This window comes from Drosophila subpulchrella, unplaced genomic scaffold (assembly GCF_014743375.2).
Source record: "Drosophila subpulchrella strain 33 F10 #4 breed RU33 unplaced genomic scaffold, RU_Dsub_v1.1 Primary Assembly Seq57, whole genome shotgun sequence".
Classification (NCBI taxonomy): domain Eukaryota; kingdom Metazoa; phylum Arthropoda; class Insecta; order Diptera; family Drosophilidae; genus Drosophila; species Drosophila subpulchrella.
Window position 1 is genome coordinate 971,046 of NW_023665694.1, and position 16,935 is coordinate 987,980.

General features: G+C 39.2%; 1 protein-coding gene across 8 annotated transcripts in view; it reads left to right on the forward strand.

Moving 5' to 3' along the window:
- LOC119562545 (nipped-B protein) overlaps positions 1-16,935 on the forward strand; it is a 265,532-nt gene that overhangs the window by 221,103 nt on the left and 27,494 nt on the right. For all 8 annotated transcript variants that reach the window (XM_037875745.1, XM_037875741.1, XM_037875740.1 and 5 more), the window contains 4 exons: positions 9,104-9,339; positions 9,399-9,556; positions 9,618-10,272; positions 10,320-10,475. In XM_037875745.1, coding sequence (XP_037731673.1) covers positions 9,104-9,339; positions 9,399-9,556; positions 9,618-10,272; positions 10,320-10,475 — 1,205 coding nt within the window. The remainder of the gene's footprint in view (positions 1-9,103; positions 9,340-9,398; positions 9,557-9,617; positions 10,273-10,319; positions 10,476-16,935) is intronic.

The window sequence follows — 16,935 nt, forward strand, 5'->3', positions numbered from 1 at the left end:
AATATGGGATCCTCAAGATCCCATCGTAATTGGCATTCCACAACAGTGGGCCTAGAACTGATCCTTGGGCGACTCCACCACTGACGTTAGAATTGTTGCCCAGGACCGCTTTCGTGGTGCTCTTTAGCTCCGTGGTTTTAGGGTCGGAAACTTTGCTTAGCAGGATAGGGAGTTCCCTCATAGCTGTGCGCCTCACACTCTGAACGGTTTGTCCTAGCTCGATCAGCTGCGGCTCAGTCCTTGCTTTTTTGAGGATGTCGGCGTAGGACTCCCATTATCGGTTGCGATGACTATCGCGTCGTTTCGTGGCGGCTGTACTTCGGGCCTCCTGACCTGCTTAAACTGCTGCCATTCCTTTGGCATCGGTGCCGGTGCCTTGTGCATCACCTTTTTGCTGGATCAGCTACCGATTTCCCAGTTTCTTGACCCTTGGGTCGCTTGCTGTTGCCACTTGCAAGCACTTCTGGTTTCGTCCGCTTTCTTCTCCCGGGAGGCGTTAGGCTGCCTGCCTTCGCACTCCGGCCTTTTTTCAATCGGACTTCAAAATTTTAAACTAAAATTTTGTAAAATAATAATTTTTTTAAATAAAACATTGAATTAAATTTGCAAAAATGAATTTTTTGAAGATACCGCCCAATAGTTCCCTACATGCAACGGCTCGCAATTATGTGCTTGGCCTGGACCGAAGCTGTATGCTATAGCACCCACAGCCCCTCTCGCACACTACGATCAGCTGGTCGCGCAAGTGCTTGCCACCACTAACGACGTGTTTGCGAAGTAATAGCGCGAGTAAAAAAAAATTATCAAAGACTACACAAACAAAGAGAGGGTCCATGTGAACGAGGCTCCTCCGCGGGCTTGTACATTTTTCGTAGGAGTGCCAGCCTACTTGGGAATTATTTTTTGTGCGTGAGTGCTTGCATTCGTAGGAGGAAAACAATTCGAAAAGTTACTAAAAGGATTAATGATTTCATGCGTGAAATCAACATTAGCCATATTTATGTGACACAACTGAATTCATTCAGTTATTTATTCTCAACTGATACAGACATAACCACTGGCAACACCATTGGCATTATTAGAGGCACCATGAAAGCTATATATATACTTCAACAAAATCCCTTTTATCAAATTTTACCTTCAACTTTCCTTTCCCACAGGAAGTGTTTTGAGTTGTTGCAAAATATCACCAAGAATGAATAACACAGAAAATTAAAAACACGTAAACCAATGCTGTCAAATCTGACATTGCCAAAAATATTTGCCAAAAATAAACTGCTCAGTTTTTTGGCGTAGGCCTATTATTAGCTTTCCGTCTGTTGGAAACAAATTCTTTAATGACCAATTCATCATAAGGCCAAACACTTTTAAAATGAAGTACACTTTACTTCAGGAGGGGCAGATATTTTAAATGAAGATGTTCTACGAACATGTGGAAAGTAAAACTCTTACACTGTGATGTTTTGTGATGGGAATTCATGGTGTATAAATTCCAAAACATCTGCAAATAATTGCTTCTTATATGGAATAAGCGAGAGTCTTATTCTTCCCACACCAACAATCTGAACATCGTTCGTTTTTAGAGAGACCAGGTTTTCCTATAGAGCTAACTTCACCTGTAGGCACAGAAAGCTTCGTAGTCTTTGACCGCTTTGGCTCACTCGCAGAAACAGGGACTCCTCAAGAGCATTCGATACCTATGGGAACTGCCGGCAGTGATGCTTTAGGGGACCCCCAGCGCCAGTGGATGCCGACATTGCTGCCGCTACTGATGGGGTAAAATAATTGTACTTGAGACTAAGTTGGGATTCGGGACTGATGCCTTTACTCCCTCAGATTTTAAAGGAGCAGTCTTTTTGCGTTTAGGATACCCAACTGAAATTTTTTTTATTATCAAGGTGGGCCCTAAACTCTTTGAAATCAACAACTACTCTCATAAGTTTATCAAAAAGTTTCTTAAAACGATCATTGGTCAGCGCCACATCACCATCCAAATCACGGTCTATTTCAACGCATGAGACACAAGTCAACGAAAAACCAACACGCAGATTAATATAGTCTTTTACTCTGCCAACAAGACCAGTACATTTCGGATGTATGACTATGTTGCAGATTTATAAATAACTCACTTAATTTGACACTGGGATTAAAAAAAAAAAACTAGACACACAAAAGTATAACAGCGAGAGAAAACAAAATATACACGACAACAGTTTAAACGACTAGAAACGAGAGAGAGATTACAGAAAGCTAAGGGAAACAACAACAAAAGCTATCGAAACAAATGAACCACAGCGTACAGAAGTTACAATAACAAAATGCGCAGGCAAAAATCACAATTAAGTTTTGTTAAAGTTGCTAGAATAAAATAGACAATTAAACATAAAAAAAACATTTAAAACACAAACAATATCTTAATGTCATACTTCATATAAAAGGTATTGGACTCATAGATCATAAATGATTTTATTGTTCATAAAATATTTGGAATTCATTTTGTTTTCTTCAATTTGTTTGATATTAAGACTTTTGGGAAAGTTTCAGCCCGATAGCTTTAAAACTGAGACATTAGTTTGCGTAGAAACGGACGGACGGACGGACAGACGGACATGGTTAGATCGACTCTTCTAGTCATGCTAATCAAGAATATATATACTTTATGGGGTCCGAAACGTCTCCTTCACTGCGTTGCAAACTTCTGACTGAAATCAATATACCCTCTGAAAGGGTATAAATATTCCATTGGTGTTTGGGATTTCGAATTTAATTTTACTATATTATATATTATATAACGATAACAAAATTGGTGGGAAAATAATATTAAACAAAATAAAAGCTTAGGTGTTTTTTGCATTATTATCTTATACTATTGGGAATATAATTTTATGTACGAGTATTTTTAAGAACTTCGAATTAAATTTTATAATTATAACTGCAAGGGTAAGGTTTACTTCCTTTCTTGTTCAATGATAGATTGTGTTCTTCCAATGAAGTGGAAAAAATAATAATATTGTCTAGATATACAAAATCTTTATAGATTAAATAATAATAATTTTAATAAATTGTTCATACATATTTGAAAAGTAGCGGCGGCATTTTTTAGGCCAAAAGGCCTTCGTGTATAGCTATTGACTCTTGTTCCATTTGAATTTGATGGAATCCTTTAGCTATATCAATAGTAGTGAACTGTTGGCACCTTCCCAATTTGTCTAACATTTCATCCATTCTAGGTATCGGGAATTTATCTCATTAAAAGTTTTGTAATCTGCTACTAATCTAAACTTCATATTGCCTGATGCATCGCTCTTTTTTGGAACTATCCAAATTGGTGAACAATAGGGAGATTGTGATTTACGAATTATTCCCTGTTCAATCATTTAATTTATTTGTTTGTTGACTTCATCATCAATAGTTTGAGGGTATTTGTATGGTTTTTTGTATACAGGGTCTTTATGTTTTGTTTGTATTGAATGTTTAATAGTACTCGTAAAAAAATGTCATTGTACTCAAATAAAACCTTCTTTAAAATTTCTTTTACTTCTTCATTCAAGTGTTCTAATCTTTATTCGTTACTTTCTTTTAGTTCATAATTGATGACAAAATTAAATGATTGATCCTTTGATAAGGGCGGATTTAGGCATTCTTATGCGGTCTTATCCTCTTCAATCTTTTTTCAAATGATGGTGGACTAAGGCATTTTACTGTAGTCTTATCCTTTCCTATATCACTTTTACCATATTTTATGTAAAATACTGTTTCTCCTAACTTTTCGTCTTCATAATTTGGGGGGTTTGGGGATATAAGGAATTTGCTCACTTAGATCAATAAAAGAAATAAAGAGCATTCGGACGATGGACAGTAACATAAAGATATTCTAAAACAAAGTGAGAAAACACAGGGTTCGAATAGTAACAGTGAGACTTATTCTCGTGGTATTAGTACAGCGGGTGTGTGGCTGGGCTGGCCTCGGTATCTGCTTGCTCTTGTTTCGCCGGCTTCTGGTACTCCTCGTCCTGGCTTGTCGACGTGTTGACTAGACGTGCGCTGGCTCCTGTGTATCGGGACGCTCGTAGTGGCCGGCTCTGCTTGCTCGCCGACGCGTTGACTCGAGGCTGCTTGTCGCGCCTTAGACTCGCAGAGAGATCAGCCTTGCGGGCTTAGGGAAGCGTCACCGTTCTCAGACTAGGGTGAAAAAGTGTCTTCCTCTTCAGGGCAACGCCTTTCGAGACAATGACCGCCTGTCCCTTGCTCTGTCCCGGACGGTCCCACTACGGTCTTGCTCAGTCCGCGCTGACAGTCAGGCTAACGCCAGGAAGCTGCAAGTTCACTTCGCTTTACGCCTAGCACAGACGAACGTTCCATTCCAGCCTCAGCCTATTGCTTGACGTCCGTGACGTTCCTGCGCTCCTCAATAAGTTCTCCAAGTCTACTGATGTCGCTACCGATGTCGTCTGCTCTGCTCCTTATCTTGCTTTCTGCGGGACTCGATGTATCGTGGTCTCGGCCCGTTGGGTCTCTCCAGGACAACGCCTCTTGAATGCCTTAACCGGTCGATTGCTCGCCCTTTCTGGCTGGTAGTGTGGTTCTCTGGCACTCGCGGTTTTGGTACGTTGCTGTTCCTCTCGAAACCACAAATCGATCGCCCGCTCGACATTCGCGCGAGGTCCTGCTTAGTCGGGCAAGGCTGGCCAGGGTGCGGTCGCGACAATGTAAGAAACAAACCGCATTTACTTAGCCGTGTGGTGCTTTCTGGACCTCAGCTACCTGTGTCTCAACTCGGAGATTCCTGATGTCCCAATCCCGAACGTCTCGACGTAGCGATCTTACTCCGTTTAGGCTTCACACGGCGCTGCTTACGACGACTTGACTTGTTGTTCTCGTGCTGCAGGTTGACTTGGTTCTTTGCTAACTGAATGATCCTGTTGGACTGACTCCTCGACTGATGATGCTCCCAGACCTCTGCGGCCTTATATAGTCCTGCTTCTGAGATGTGGCACTTCTTCTCCTGGTCCAAAGTCCACGGCAGAGTCCAAAGTCCGGTGCGTTCTGTTATTAGCTTTTGCACACGGCACCATCACTCTGCCATCGAAGTCTCCACTCTCTCTCTCTCCAACCTCTTCAAACTCTCTTTTTTCAACCTCTCGGTCCCCAAACTCTCTTTCTACAACTTTTCTTTATTCAAACTCTCATATCCGCCATGCCGTTACTACGCTAATTCGCCGCGTATCTGATAGCCGGCAGGCCACCATGTGTAACTGCCGCTGCAATTTATTTACTTATTTATTCAACTCCTCACACCACTTCAAGGTTATGCCTCGACTATCGGATACTCGTTAGTCAGTTTGACAGTCCGATTTAAATTTTTGGAATTTAGATATCACTAGCTTACTAAATTTTTTATTTTAAATGCACTAAAAAGGATTGTGTTAGATCAAAAAAATGAAGTCAATGTGTTTAACAAGAAATTTTTTTGAGATGTTTTCATTTTTGTTGGTCTCTTCGTTCTTTTAATTATATCTGGAGTTGTGCTCAACCAATTTATCTGATATAATTTTAATATACAACTATAACATCATCCTATAACTTTGCCGACAAAATTAATGGACTACATTGTTTTTCTATTGAGCTGTTTTATTTTAGTTTATTTTTTTTATACTGGTACCTTGCGCTCCTAATTGTTTTGTATTAGTGCGGTAGTTTGTTCCATAACCGGATAACATTTTTGAAAAACTGCCTTCTCGAACACAGTGTTTGTATTTGAGGGCATATGTAATTTTTGGTTCGTAAATGTTGCTGGGGTAAGTTTATTGAAGAGATAATTTGGCTGAAAGAATATTAAAGTTCTAAGATCGATCCAGGAGGTCAAATTAAGGTCAAGTCAGTTGTAATACATGGTCAAAACGTCATAAGTTAAACACATAACGGACAACTGATTCAAAAACAATTTCCTAATATTTCTGTGCCGTAAAAGAGAGTGGGCATGAGGATAACTTTTAATAATCTAACTTCCTCAGTTAGGAACGATTTAGAGAATGAAAGTTTTCTCAACAGAGCATATGTACGTCCAGTCGCTTTGACTATATGGACGCTCCAAGATAAAGTGTTGTTAAATGTTATCCTCAGATTAACTGCATTCACTTAAAAGTTTATGGTTTATATATAATTTTTGGATTAAAAGTGTTGAAACTTGCTTTTTACCAATTACCAAGCACACAGGCATGTATTTCAGTTACGGGTCTACTAACATATATTTGGACATCTTCAGCATGTAAATGTACTTCACACTCAGACAGGATACTAGGGAGACCATTGACATTTATAGAAAGCAATAAAGGGCCTAGCACAGATCCCTGTGGCACTCCCCTGGATAAGTTCCGGAGAGAAGGAACTTGCGTCCCAGAGACGACTGGTTGATACCTATGCGTTAAGTACGACCTAATAAGCTTTGTCGCATTAGTGGAGAAATTAAACATATTCCTAAGCTTGGTACAGAGAATATTATGATTCACAGATTCAAAAGCCTTACTGTGGTCGAGGAGCGTTAAAAACGTTACTCAGCTCCTGTCCAGTTTTTGTCTTATATCCTAATCAATATTAGTGATTGCACTAATACAACTTCTTTTCTTACGGAATCCAGATTGTTTTTCATTGAGTAGAGAATTATTAGCTAAGTATAGTTGAATCTGTGAGGACATAAGGTTTTCAAAGACTTATTATAGAAAAGGTAATATTGAAATAGGCCTGTAGCCATTGCTTAGCTTAGGAATTGGGAAATTTTTGCGTTTTTCCATATTGTCAGAAATGAAGACGTGGTAATAGCCGTGTTCAAAATATATGTAACATGGGGCAACATTAAGGGGAGCAAAAGCTTAACAAATTTTGGACTCATATTATCGAAACCTACAGCATCGGACTTGATATGCAGAATACTAGCTAGGACATCACCTTGGTTTATACATATAAAACTAAGACTAGTATCACAGAGGGGTTGAGTATTTATTGCATGTTGCTTCAGGTATATATATTTCCAACAACTTTTTGTTTATTAACTCAACGTCCACCTCAGACTCTGTCTGCTGTTTACATTTTCCAATACCTTACCTATTTAGTTTGGTCCATCTGTTTTTTGAGCTAACTAAATGAGTTAAGTTATTAAAATGTATATTATAATGATCTCTCTTTGCTGATTGTATCTTTTTGTTTACTTTTACCCTACCCTCTTTATATTGTTTGCGAAACTCATCAGTTTTGTATCGCTTCCACCGGAGGCAAGCTACATCTCGGTGACGGGTTAGGTTTTTAATTTCACTACTGAACCACGAATTTTGCATTGGCTTAATAACCTTGGCTCTTAGGGGCACAAACTTGTTGAACAAAAACTGCACATTGTTGGTTTAAACCTCTAATTGACAATCTACATGACGAAGATACATAACCAGTAACAACAGAGAAATTCCGTTTTTAATTCATAATAGTTTTATTTTTGTAATCTCTATACGTAAAAGAACTGATTTTGCTGTCAAAGGTCAAGTCGTATGTTAAAAATATTAAGTCATGTCTGGAGAAGGCTGGTACAGAAACCTGGTCATAATGTATGATTTTTCTAGGGTCATTGATAAGAAATAAGTCAAGTCATGTATCACAGTGGCTGCTATAGTGCGTGGGAATCGTTTCGTTTACGGAATACAGACCTAGGGACTTAAAGTTATCCACGAGATGGCTTTCTGAGAATAGGTTGCTGTTGAAATCGCCTGCCAATATGATGTCGGTGTACTCCAACGAAATGTCTGAAACAACATTAAGTAATGACCCGTAATCAATTGTCCTATTCGGTCTATATATGTAACCTAGAAGGGTTCTTCCATGGGATTTATTGGGATGTTCTAATAGAATGTATATAGTACTGTCACTTGGCTGTTTAAGTACCACTTTACATTTCAGCTTCACATTCACATTATGCACCTTAAAATTTAATTTTAAATCGTTAGGGTCGTTACTCGTAGAGTAAAAGGGTATACTAGATTCGTCGGAAAGTATGTAACAGGCAGAAGGATGCGTTTCTGACCACATAAAGTATATATATTCTTGATCAGGACCACTAGCCGAGTCGATCTAGCCATGTCCGTTTGTCCGTCTGTTCGTCTGTCCGTCTGTCCGTCCGTCCGGATGCTAGAGTAAACATTTTAACTGAAATGAATTGTTCTTATCAATACCTACCGATTGACCAAAAAAAAGTTTTTCACTGAAATGAATTGTTCTTATCAATACCTACCGATTGACCAAAAAAAATTTTTTCACGTTCACTTTAACACCCACAAACTTCAAATAATTGTAAATATGAACGTGGGTATCTCGGAAACTATAAAAGATAAAGAATTGGGATCTCAGATTTAGATTCCGTAGCTTTGTACGCAGCGCAAGTTTGTTACGCGAATATGCCACGGCCACTGTAACGCCCACAAACCGCCCAAACCTGTGGCGCTCACAATTTTCATGCTAGATAACTGAATGTTTTAACTGAAATGTATAGGTCTCGTCAATATCTATCGATTAATCCAAAAAAAAAAATTTGCCACGCCCATAACGCTTAAATCTGTCCACCGCCGGTAGGTGCCGCATTTTAATCCCTTTGGTCCCTTTAGCTGAGTAACGGGTATCTGATAGTCGAGGTACTCGACTATAGCGTTCTTCCTTGTTTTGTTCTAAATTTGTAGTTGTCTTTTTTCAAGGTTTTAAACTTTTCTTTCAATATTTGAAATATGTTTTCAACTCTTACCCTATATTGACTAAAACTCATTAAATGGTGCTTAACAAAATTCCGGTTCGTTCCGACTTATATACTAGCTGCAATAGAAATACGACTTTTGGGAAAGTTTCATCCCGATAGCTTTAAAACTTAGAGACTAGTTTGCGTAGAAACGGACGGACAGACGGACATGGCTGGATCGATTCGTCTAGTGATGCTGATCAAGAATATATATACTTTATGGGGTTGGAAACGTCTCCTTCACTGCGTTGCAACTTCTGACTGAAATCAATATACCCTCTGCAAGGGTATAAAAATTAGTTTTATTTTATTACCATTTTCTTCGTTTATTTTCAGGGGAAAAGCAATCAAAGCACGAAGATCTTAAGGAAATGAACGACGTTTCCTCCGGCATGGCAAGTCGGATAATTCAGCTTTACCTGGAAGAAATTCTTCAATGTTTCCTAAATCGTGACAACACAGTACGTTTATGGGCTGTTAAAGTAATACAGATTGTTCTTCGTCAAGGATTGGTTCATCCTGTTCGAATGGTTCCGTACTTAATATGCCTAAGCACTGATCCAAAGGTAGAGGTTAGTACTACATTTTTTATTGTGGATCTTGACATTTTAAGCATTTAAAATTTTATTAGTCCGCCCATAGAGCCGATGCCCTATTAAAAGATATCGATAAAACATATTCTGGATTTGTTAATATGAAAGTTCAATTTGGACTACATCTTTGCTTTAAGTTACAAAAAGTATTACAAATAAGCAACACGGGAAAACTTGAAGTAATTAGAGGTTTTGCGTAAGTTTTTTTTTCAATGTGTATGTAACTTCGTAATTAAATCAAAACTTGTATTTTTAAGGAGTCGCGGACCGGATAATGTAGCAACTGCTTTAAATGACTTCCTTTATTCACTACTTCGTACAACTAAGCCACAGAGGCGTGCATTGGTACAAACGGTTACCAAACAGTTTGATGATCAGAAAACATCATTACAACAACTGTTGTACATTGCCGATAATCTGGCTTACTTCCCATATGTAGTTCAAGATGAGCCTCTATATTTGATACATCAAATAGATTTACTTATATCAATGGCAGGGACACATTTACTCGCATCTTTTAAGGAACATTTGAAACCATGTGACAAAGAACGAGATGTATTAGAAGATGATGATGATGTTGAAGACCCACAAGTTTTGTTCAATCGATTGCCCGAAGATATGACGGAAATAAAAAAATGTATAACATCTGCCCAAGCATGTATGCTGCTTTTAGTACTAAAAGATCATTTAAAGGATATGTATGGGATTACTGATAGTAAAATTTCAAGATATTCGCCATCCGAACAAAAATTATATGAAAAAGCAGTGACACGTAGAAGTGTTACTGACTTTAACCCGAAAACAACTATTGATGTGATCAAGAAACAGATGTCACAACAAATATTGAGCGCGGACATCAACTTTCCATTTACCAACGAGGAGAAATTGGACCTTGTTGTAAAGTACCTAGATGTAGGTATACCAATCACCTTTTAAATATACTCTAATCTGGTTTTTAGTTTAAGCTACTTATGTTAAAACTGGATCCAGAAGATGGAGACTCGGATGCTGAAGAATCCCGGAATAAATCAATTTTAAATCCCTCTTCTACTTCTGATGGTATAAGTTACCCCAACTTAACAAAAAATGCACACCTCGCCAGTGATGGATACACTGTAAGTATAGATAAAGGGCCCTGCAGGAATCATTAAGCATAAATAAAAGTCATTTGAACCGAACATATTTTTGATTCAAAGGCCTGTCCAATAATTATGCAGCGAAGCATTTAAAGACTGTTTTGCCATTGCACACTAGGCCAGAAAGTTAATTTTTTGGCCAAAAATCTGTAATTTCTTCCCTAGGATAGTTAGACGGATGCAGTTTTTTTGTTTTTCTTTTAAAAGATTGAACTTTTTAATGAACTAAAAGTAAAATTTATTTGAAATTTTAAATGGTATAGATAATCCAAGCCTAAATCGGAAAATTTAACGTACTTTTCGGATTTTTATTTAAAAAGAATAACTTGAAGACGCACTCAATCCATTTTTTTACACGATTAAGTATGAGAGAAAACAAATTACAAAAAATGAACACCACTAAAAAATATTATGTCGTTTAAGATTTAAGAACCGTTAAAAATTGCTACTTTTAGAGGGTCCAACTTCAACGTTTATAGAATAATCGACCTAGCAAAATTTTATATATTTTTCTTGTTATATTTTTAGATTTTTATAATCATATTATTAGAAAACAAGAAAGGAAGTTAACTTCGGCAAGCCGAAGTTTGTATACCCTTGCAGTTATAATTATTACATTTAAAAATACAAAAAATTAAATTCCCAATAGTCCCAATAGATAATATGTCTAAAAACATCGAAGCTATAATTTGTTTCATATTATTTTCCCACCAATTTTTCGATCGTTCCTATGGCAGCTATATGATATAGTCGTCCGATTTTGATAAAATTAATTTCAAAATTCAGAACTAATTAAAAAATGTCATTTCCAAGCGTAGGAGGTTATATGTTAAAAAACACCGAAGCTACATATACTGCTTCATATTATTTTCCCACCAATTTTACGATCGTTCCTATGGCAGCTATATGTTATAGTCGTCCAATTTTAATAAAATTAAATTTGAAATTCAGAACTAATTAAAAAATATTATTTCCAAGCTTAGGAGGTTATATGTTAAAAAACACCGAAGCTATAATTTGTTTCATATTATTTTCCCACCAATTTTCCGATCGTTCCTATGGCAGCTATATGATATAGTCGTCCGATTTCGATAATTTAATTCAAAATTCAAAACTAATTAAAAAATGTTATTTCCAAGCTTAGGAGGTTATATGTTAGAAAACACCAAAGTTATAATTAAAAAAAATTTTTTTTCCGATTATTCCTATGGGTGCTATAAGATATAGTTGTTCGATCCGGCTGGTTCCGACTTATGTACTACCTGCAAAAGATATAAGACTTTTGGGAAAGTTTCAGCCCGATAGCTTCAAAACTGAGGACCAGTTTGCGTAGAAACGGACGGACAGACGGACATGGCTAGATCGACTCGTCTAGTCATGCTGATCAAGAATATATATACTTTATGGGGTCGGAAACGTCTCCTTCACTGCGTTGCAACTTCTGACTGAAATCAATATACCCTCTGAAAGGGTATAAATATTCCTTTTGTGTGGGCACTAAACTGGGCTACTCCACGAGTAACGGGTATATAAAGTTAAATTTACAAAATTATAAGCACTTCTATTGGCCACGCCACTGACGTCAACGCCACGCCTATAAAAAACATTGCGATAAGTATAGATTATTGGCTTGTAAATAGGTATTGATTAAACAATCAATGTTAATATACACTAAAGAAATGTACTTAAATGTGAGCGCCGGACAGAGCTATATATTTCAATTACTTTTTTTTTCTAGCCTTAAACCAGTGGGAACACAGTTTTGGGCAGTTTGTGGCGGTCAGAAGGGGCGTGACATGTTCGCGTAATAAACTTGCGATGCTTACAAAAACAAGGAATCTTAATCTAAAATCTCAAACCACTAGCTTTAATAGTTTCCGAGATCACAGCGTTCACAGTTTCAGCCCGATAGCTTTAAAACGAGAGACTGTTTTGCGTAGAAACGGACGGAAAGACGGACATGGCTAGATCGACTCGTCTAGTGATGCTGATCAAGCATATATATACTATGGGGTCGGAAACGTCTACTGCACTGCGTTGCAATTTTTTGAATGAAATCATTATACCCTCTGCAAGGGTATTAAAAGTCGCGTCAGAACATGGTTTTATGGGGGCTTGATTTGGGAAAGCATGCCTAATCCCGTACTATTTTCTAGAAACGGACTGAACATACTTTGTTTACCGAAAACGAAGTATAACAATCTTTGTAATATTTTGACATTAGCTATGCGATCGTTCCTGTTCGTTCGGCTCGGTCCGACTTAGGACCTGCAATAAAAATAAGACTTTTAGGAAGGTTTTATCCCGATAGTCTAGGGACTAGTTGCGTACAAACGAACAGACAGACAGACGGACTTGGCTAGACCGATTCGTCTTGTGATGCTGATCAAGAATATATATTCTTTATGGGGTCGGAAACGCCTCCTTCACTGCGTATAAAACTTCTGATTGAAATCAATTTACCTTTTGCAAGGATATAAAAACTCGATGCGATACTTGCAAAAGTATCTTAATGGAGTCAAAAGATAATACAATATGACGCTGCGGGCGAATCCAGATGCGCCGACTTCAACGAGACAAACCATTAAGTACTTAACTTACTACAGACATGCAAGGAATTTCAGAGCTATTACCAACAGAAATAAACCAATGGCATAGAATGTTAGCTAAAAAGGGACCAACATTAACCAAGTTAATATATTGTGAGGAGTTGAATAATTGGAGAATTCAGTTCAAGAGAGTTTGGAGAATTTAGTACGAGAGAGCTTGGAAAATTTGGCTCAAGAGAGTTTGGAGAGTACGAGGAGAGAGAGCTTGGTGAGAAAGAGCGGAGGGTTAACGGTAGATCGCCGCGCTTAGCACCCTAGGGTGGGACTGTGTGCAGAGGGCGAAAGGTCGAACGGTAAAACCGCGGACCTTGGACCCTGAAGTGGTGCCGTGCACAGATGTCAAGAATTAACGGTACCAGGAGCCCTATATAAGTGGGCCCAGCGCTGGAAGCAGGATCAGTCGATCACGAGGAGTCAAACCATTAAGATCAGTCAAAATACCAAAGTAATCTACGAGGGACCCACAACAAGGCGAGTCGTCGGAAGCAGCGCCGTGGGAAGCATACAAGGAGCAAGGTCGCCACGTCGAGAAGTTCGGGATTGGGACATCAGGAATCTCCGAATTGAGACACAAGTGTCTGAGGTCCGGAAGGCATCACACGGGTAAGTCAGGGCGTTTGGCTTCCAACTTTGTCACGACAACACCCTGGCAAATCGCCTGGCGGGTCTGTCAGAGTGAAGCGAAAGAGGAACCGTGAGCTCGGGGAGGATAGATGTCTAAGACCCAGCGTACCTTGCCCGACCATGCAGGACCTGGCGTGAAGGACGAACAGTGGATCGATTTGTGGTTTCAAGAGGCGTTGGCCTGGAGAGCCCTGCGATTACCGGCGAAGTTCCCGAACAGCAACTGCCCAAAACCCGGAGTGCCAGAACGCCAAGCTACTAGGCAGGAAAGGCGAGCGAACGACCCGTTGAGGCATTCAAGAGGCGTTGTCCTTGAGAAGCCCAGCGACAAGACGGGAAGCTGCGCAGAGGACATCGGCAGCGACGCCAGCAGACATCACCGGCAGCCACGTTACCATCGCCGCGCGGAGCTCATTGGGGGCGCAGGAGCGTCACGGACGTCAAGCATTAGGGTGAAGCCGGGTGGAACGTTCGTCTGCGCTAAGTGTAAAGCAAGAACCTAGCGGGACCGTCTGGGACAGAGCAAAGGGACAGGTATTGCCTCGAAAGGCGTTGGCCTGGACAGCAAGGCTTGTTCACCGTAGTCTGAGAACGGTGACGCTTCCCTAAGCCCACAAGGCCGAACTCTCTGCGAGTCTAAGGCGCGACAAGCGACCCCGAGGCAGCGCGTCGGCAAGCGAGCACAGGCGGCCACTACGAGCATCCCGAAACACAGGAGCCAGCGGTCGTCAAGTCAACGCGTCGACAGGCCAGGACGAGGAACATCAGCAGCTTGTGGAACCAGAGCGAGGAGATACCGGGGCCAGCCCAGCCACACACCCGCTGAATTAATAACACGAGAATAAAACCCACTGTCTACTCAAACCCTGTGATTTCTCACTGATCTACGGGGCAGTCACGTCATATAAATTCGGTGGGACGAACACACAATTTTCTGAGCTAGCCGCACGAATCTCGAAGCGAGCAGACCAACAAAATCATTTTGTTACAATATTGAAATGTCGTAATCTTAAGAATTTTTTTAAATTTCCTTCCCTTCGAAAGCTAAAACGCTAAAAAGGAATGCCTGGTAGAGCGCTAAAGAGAGCTTTTCAAACGAGCTTTTATTGAAACCACGTTATTTCAACTAGTAGCCACGATATCTCAAACACTACTTGACCGATCGTTTTTATAGTAATAGTATATATTAAGCAAACATGTGGCGATTCGTTCATTTTTTAATATTTTTGAATGGTTTTAGTTTATTCGAAAACTACTTTTATCTAGATTACAATTCCAATCCAAACACTCGTTCAGAAAGAATCGTGGCTACCGTTGGATTACTTTTTGTTGGGCTACCTTAAAGAGCTATAAAACAAAGTGTTTAATATTTTTGTAGCTTCAAGTGATTTTTAAAGTTACTTTAGATGATAAATAAAATTAAAATTTTAATTGTTTTAAGTTTCTTTTTTGAAAATTAAAAAAAAAAACCATTATAAACAGCCGAGACATGGGTGAACCCATTTAAGCATGCTTATTTTAGAGATCCTTGCGTAGCGCAATGTGCCACGCCTACTCGAACGCCCACAAACCACCCAAAACTGTGTCGCCCCAAGTTTTTTGCTAGAATACAACAACTGACCATGACGCTTAAATCTGTCTGACTAAAGATTTTATAAAGATGCTAATGGCATTTTGTTAAACCCGTTACTCGTATAGTAAAAGGGTATAATAGATTCGTAGGAATGTACGTAAGGCAGAAGGAAGCGTTTCCGACCCCATAAAGTTAATATACTCTTGATCAGGATCACTAGCCGAGTCGATCTAGCCATGTCCGTCTGTCCGTCTGTCTGTCCGTCCGGATGAACGCTGAGATCTCGGAAACTATAAGAGCTAGGCTATTGGGATTTGGCCTGCAGATTCCTGATCTTTATGCGCAAGGTGCCACGCCTACTCTAACGCCCACAAACCACCAAAAACTAAGGCTCCTACAGTTTTGATGCTAGAATAAAAATTTTAGCTGAAATGTATTGTTCTCATCAATAGCTATCGATTGACCAAAAACCGCCCACAAACTTCAAAAAATCGTAAATATGAACGCAGATATCTCAGAAACTATCAAAGATAGAGAATTGAGATCTCAGATTCAGATCCCGTAGCCTTAGGCGCAGCGCAAGTTTGTCACGCGAATATGCCACGCCCACTCTAACGCCCACAAACCGCCCAAACCTGTGGCGCCCACAATTTTCATGCTAGATTAAACATTTTAACTGAAATGTATTGGTCTCGTCAATACCTATCGATTGATCCAAAAGAAACTGCCACGCCCACTCTAACGCCCACAACGCTTAAATCTGTCTACCGCCGGTAGGTGTCGCATTTCAATCTCGCTTTGCTGCTTGCATATCTCCATTTCCCTTTGGTCCCTTTATCTGAGTAACGGGTATGTGATAGTCGAGGTACTCGACTAAATCGTTCTTCCTTGTTTAATATATAACCTCCTACGCTTGGAAATAACATTTTTTAATTAGTTCTGAATTTCGAATTTAATTTTATTAAAATTGGACGACTATAACATATAGCTGCCATAGGAACGATCGGAAAATTGGTGGAAAAATAATATGAAACAAATTATAGCTTCGGTGTTTTTTGACATATTATCTATTGGGACTATTGGGAATTTAATTTTTTGTATTTTTAAATGTAATAATTATAACTGCAAGGGTATACAAACTTCGGCTTGCCGAAGTTAACTTCCTTTCTTGTTTTCTAATAATTTGATTATAAAAATCTAAAAAGTAATTGCAAACTTAAAATGAACTTTAATCAAATATATAATTTCCATTTTGTTCGATAACCTTTTGCCATCTTCCCGGCAAATTTTGTATTCCACGCTCATAGAACTTCTGGCCTTTATCTGCAAAAAACTGAACCAAGTGCGATTTTATAGCCTCATCATTGCCGAAAGTTTTACCATTTAAGGAGTTCTGCAAAGATCGAAATAAATGGTAGTCTGATGGTGCAAGGTCAGGGCTATATGGTGGATGCATCAAAACTTCCCAGCCAAGCTGTCCCAGTTTTTGCCGGGTCATCAAAGATGTGTGTGGTCTGGCGTTGTCATGATGGAAAATGACACCTTTACGATTGATCAATTCTGGCCGTTTCTCGTTGATGGCTGCATTCAATTTGTCCAGTTGTTGACAGTAAACATCCGAATTAATCGTTTG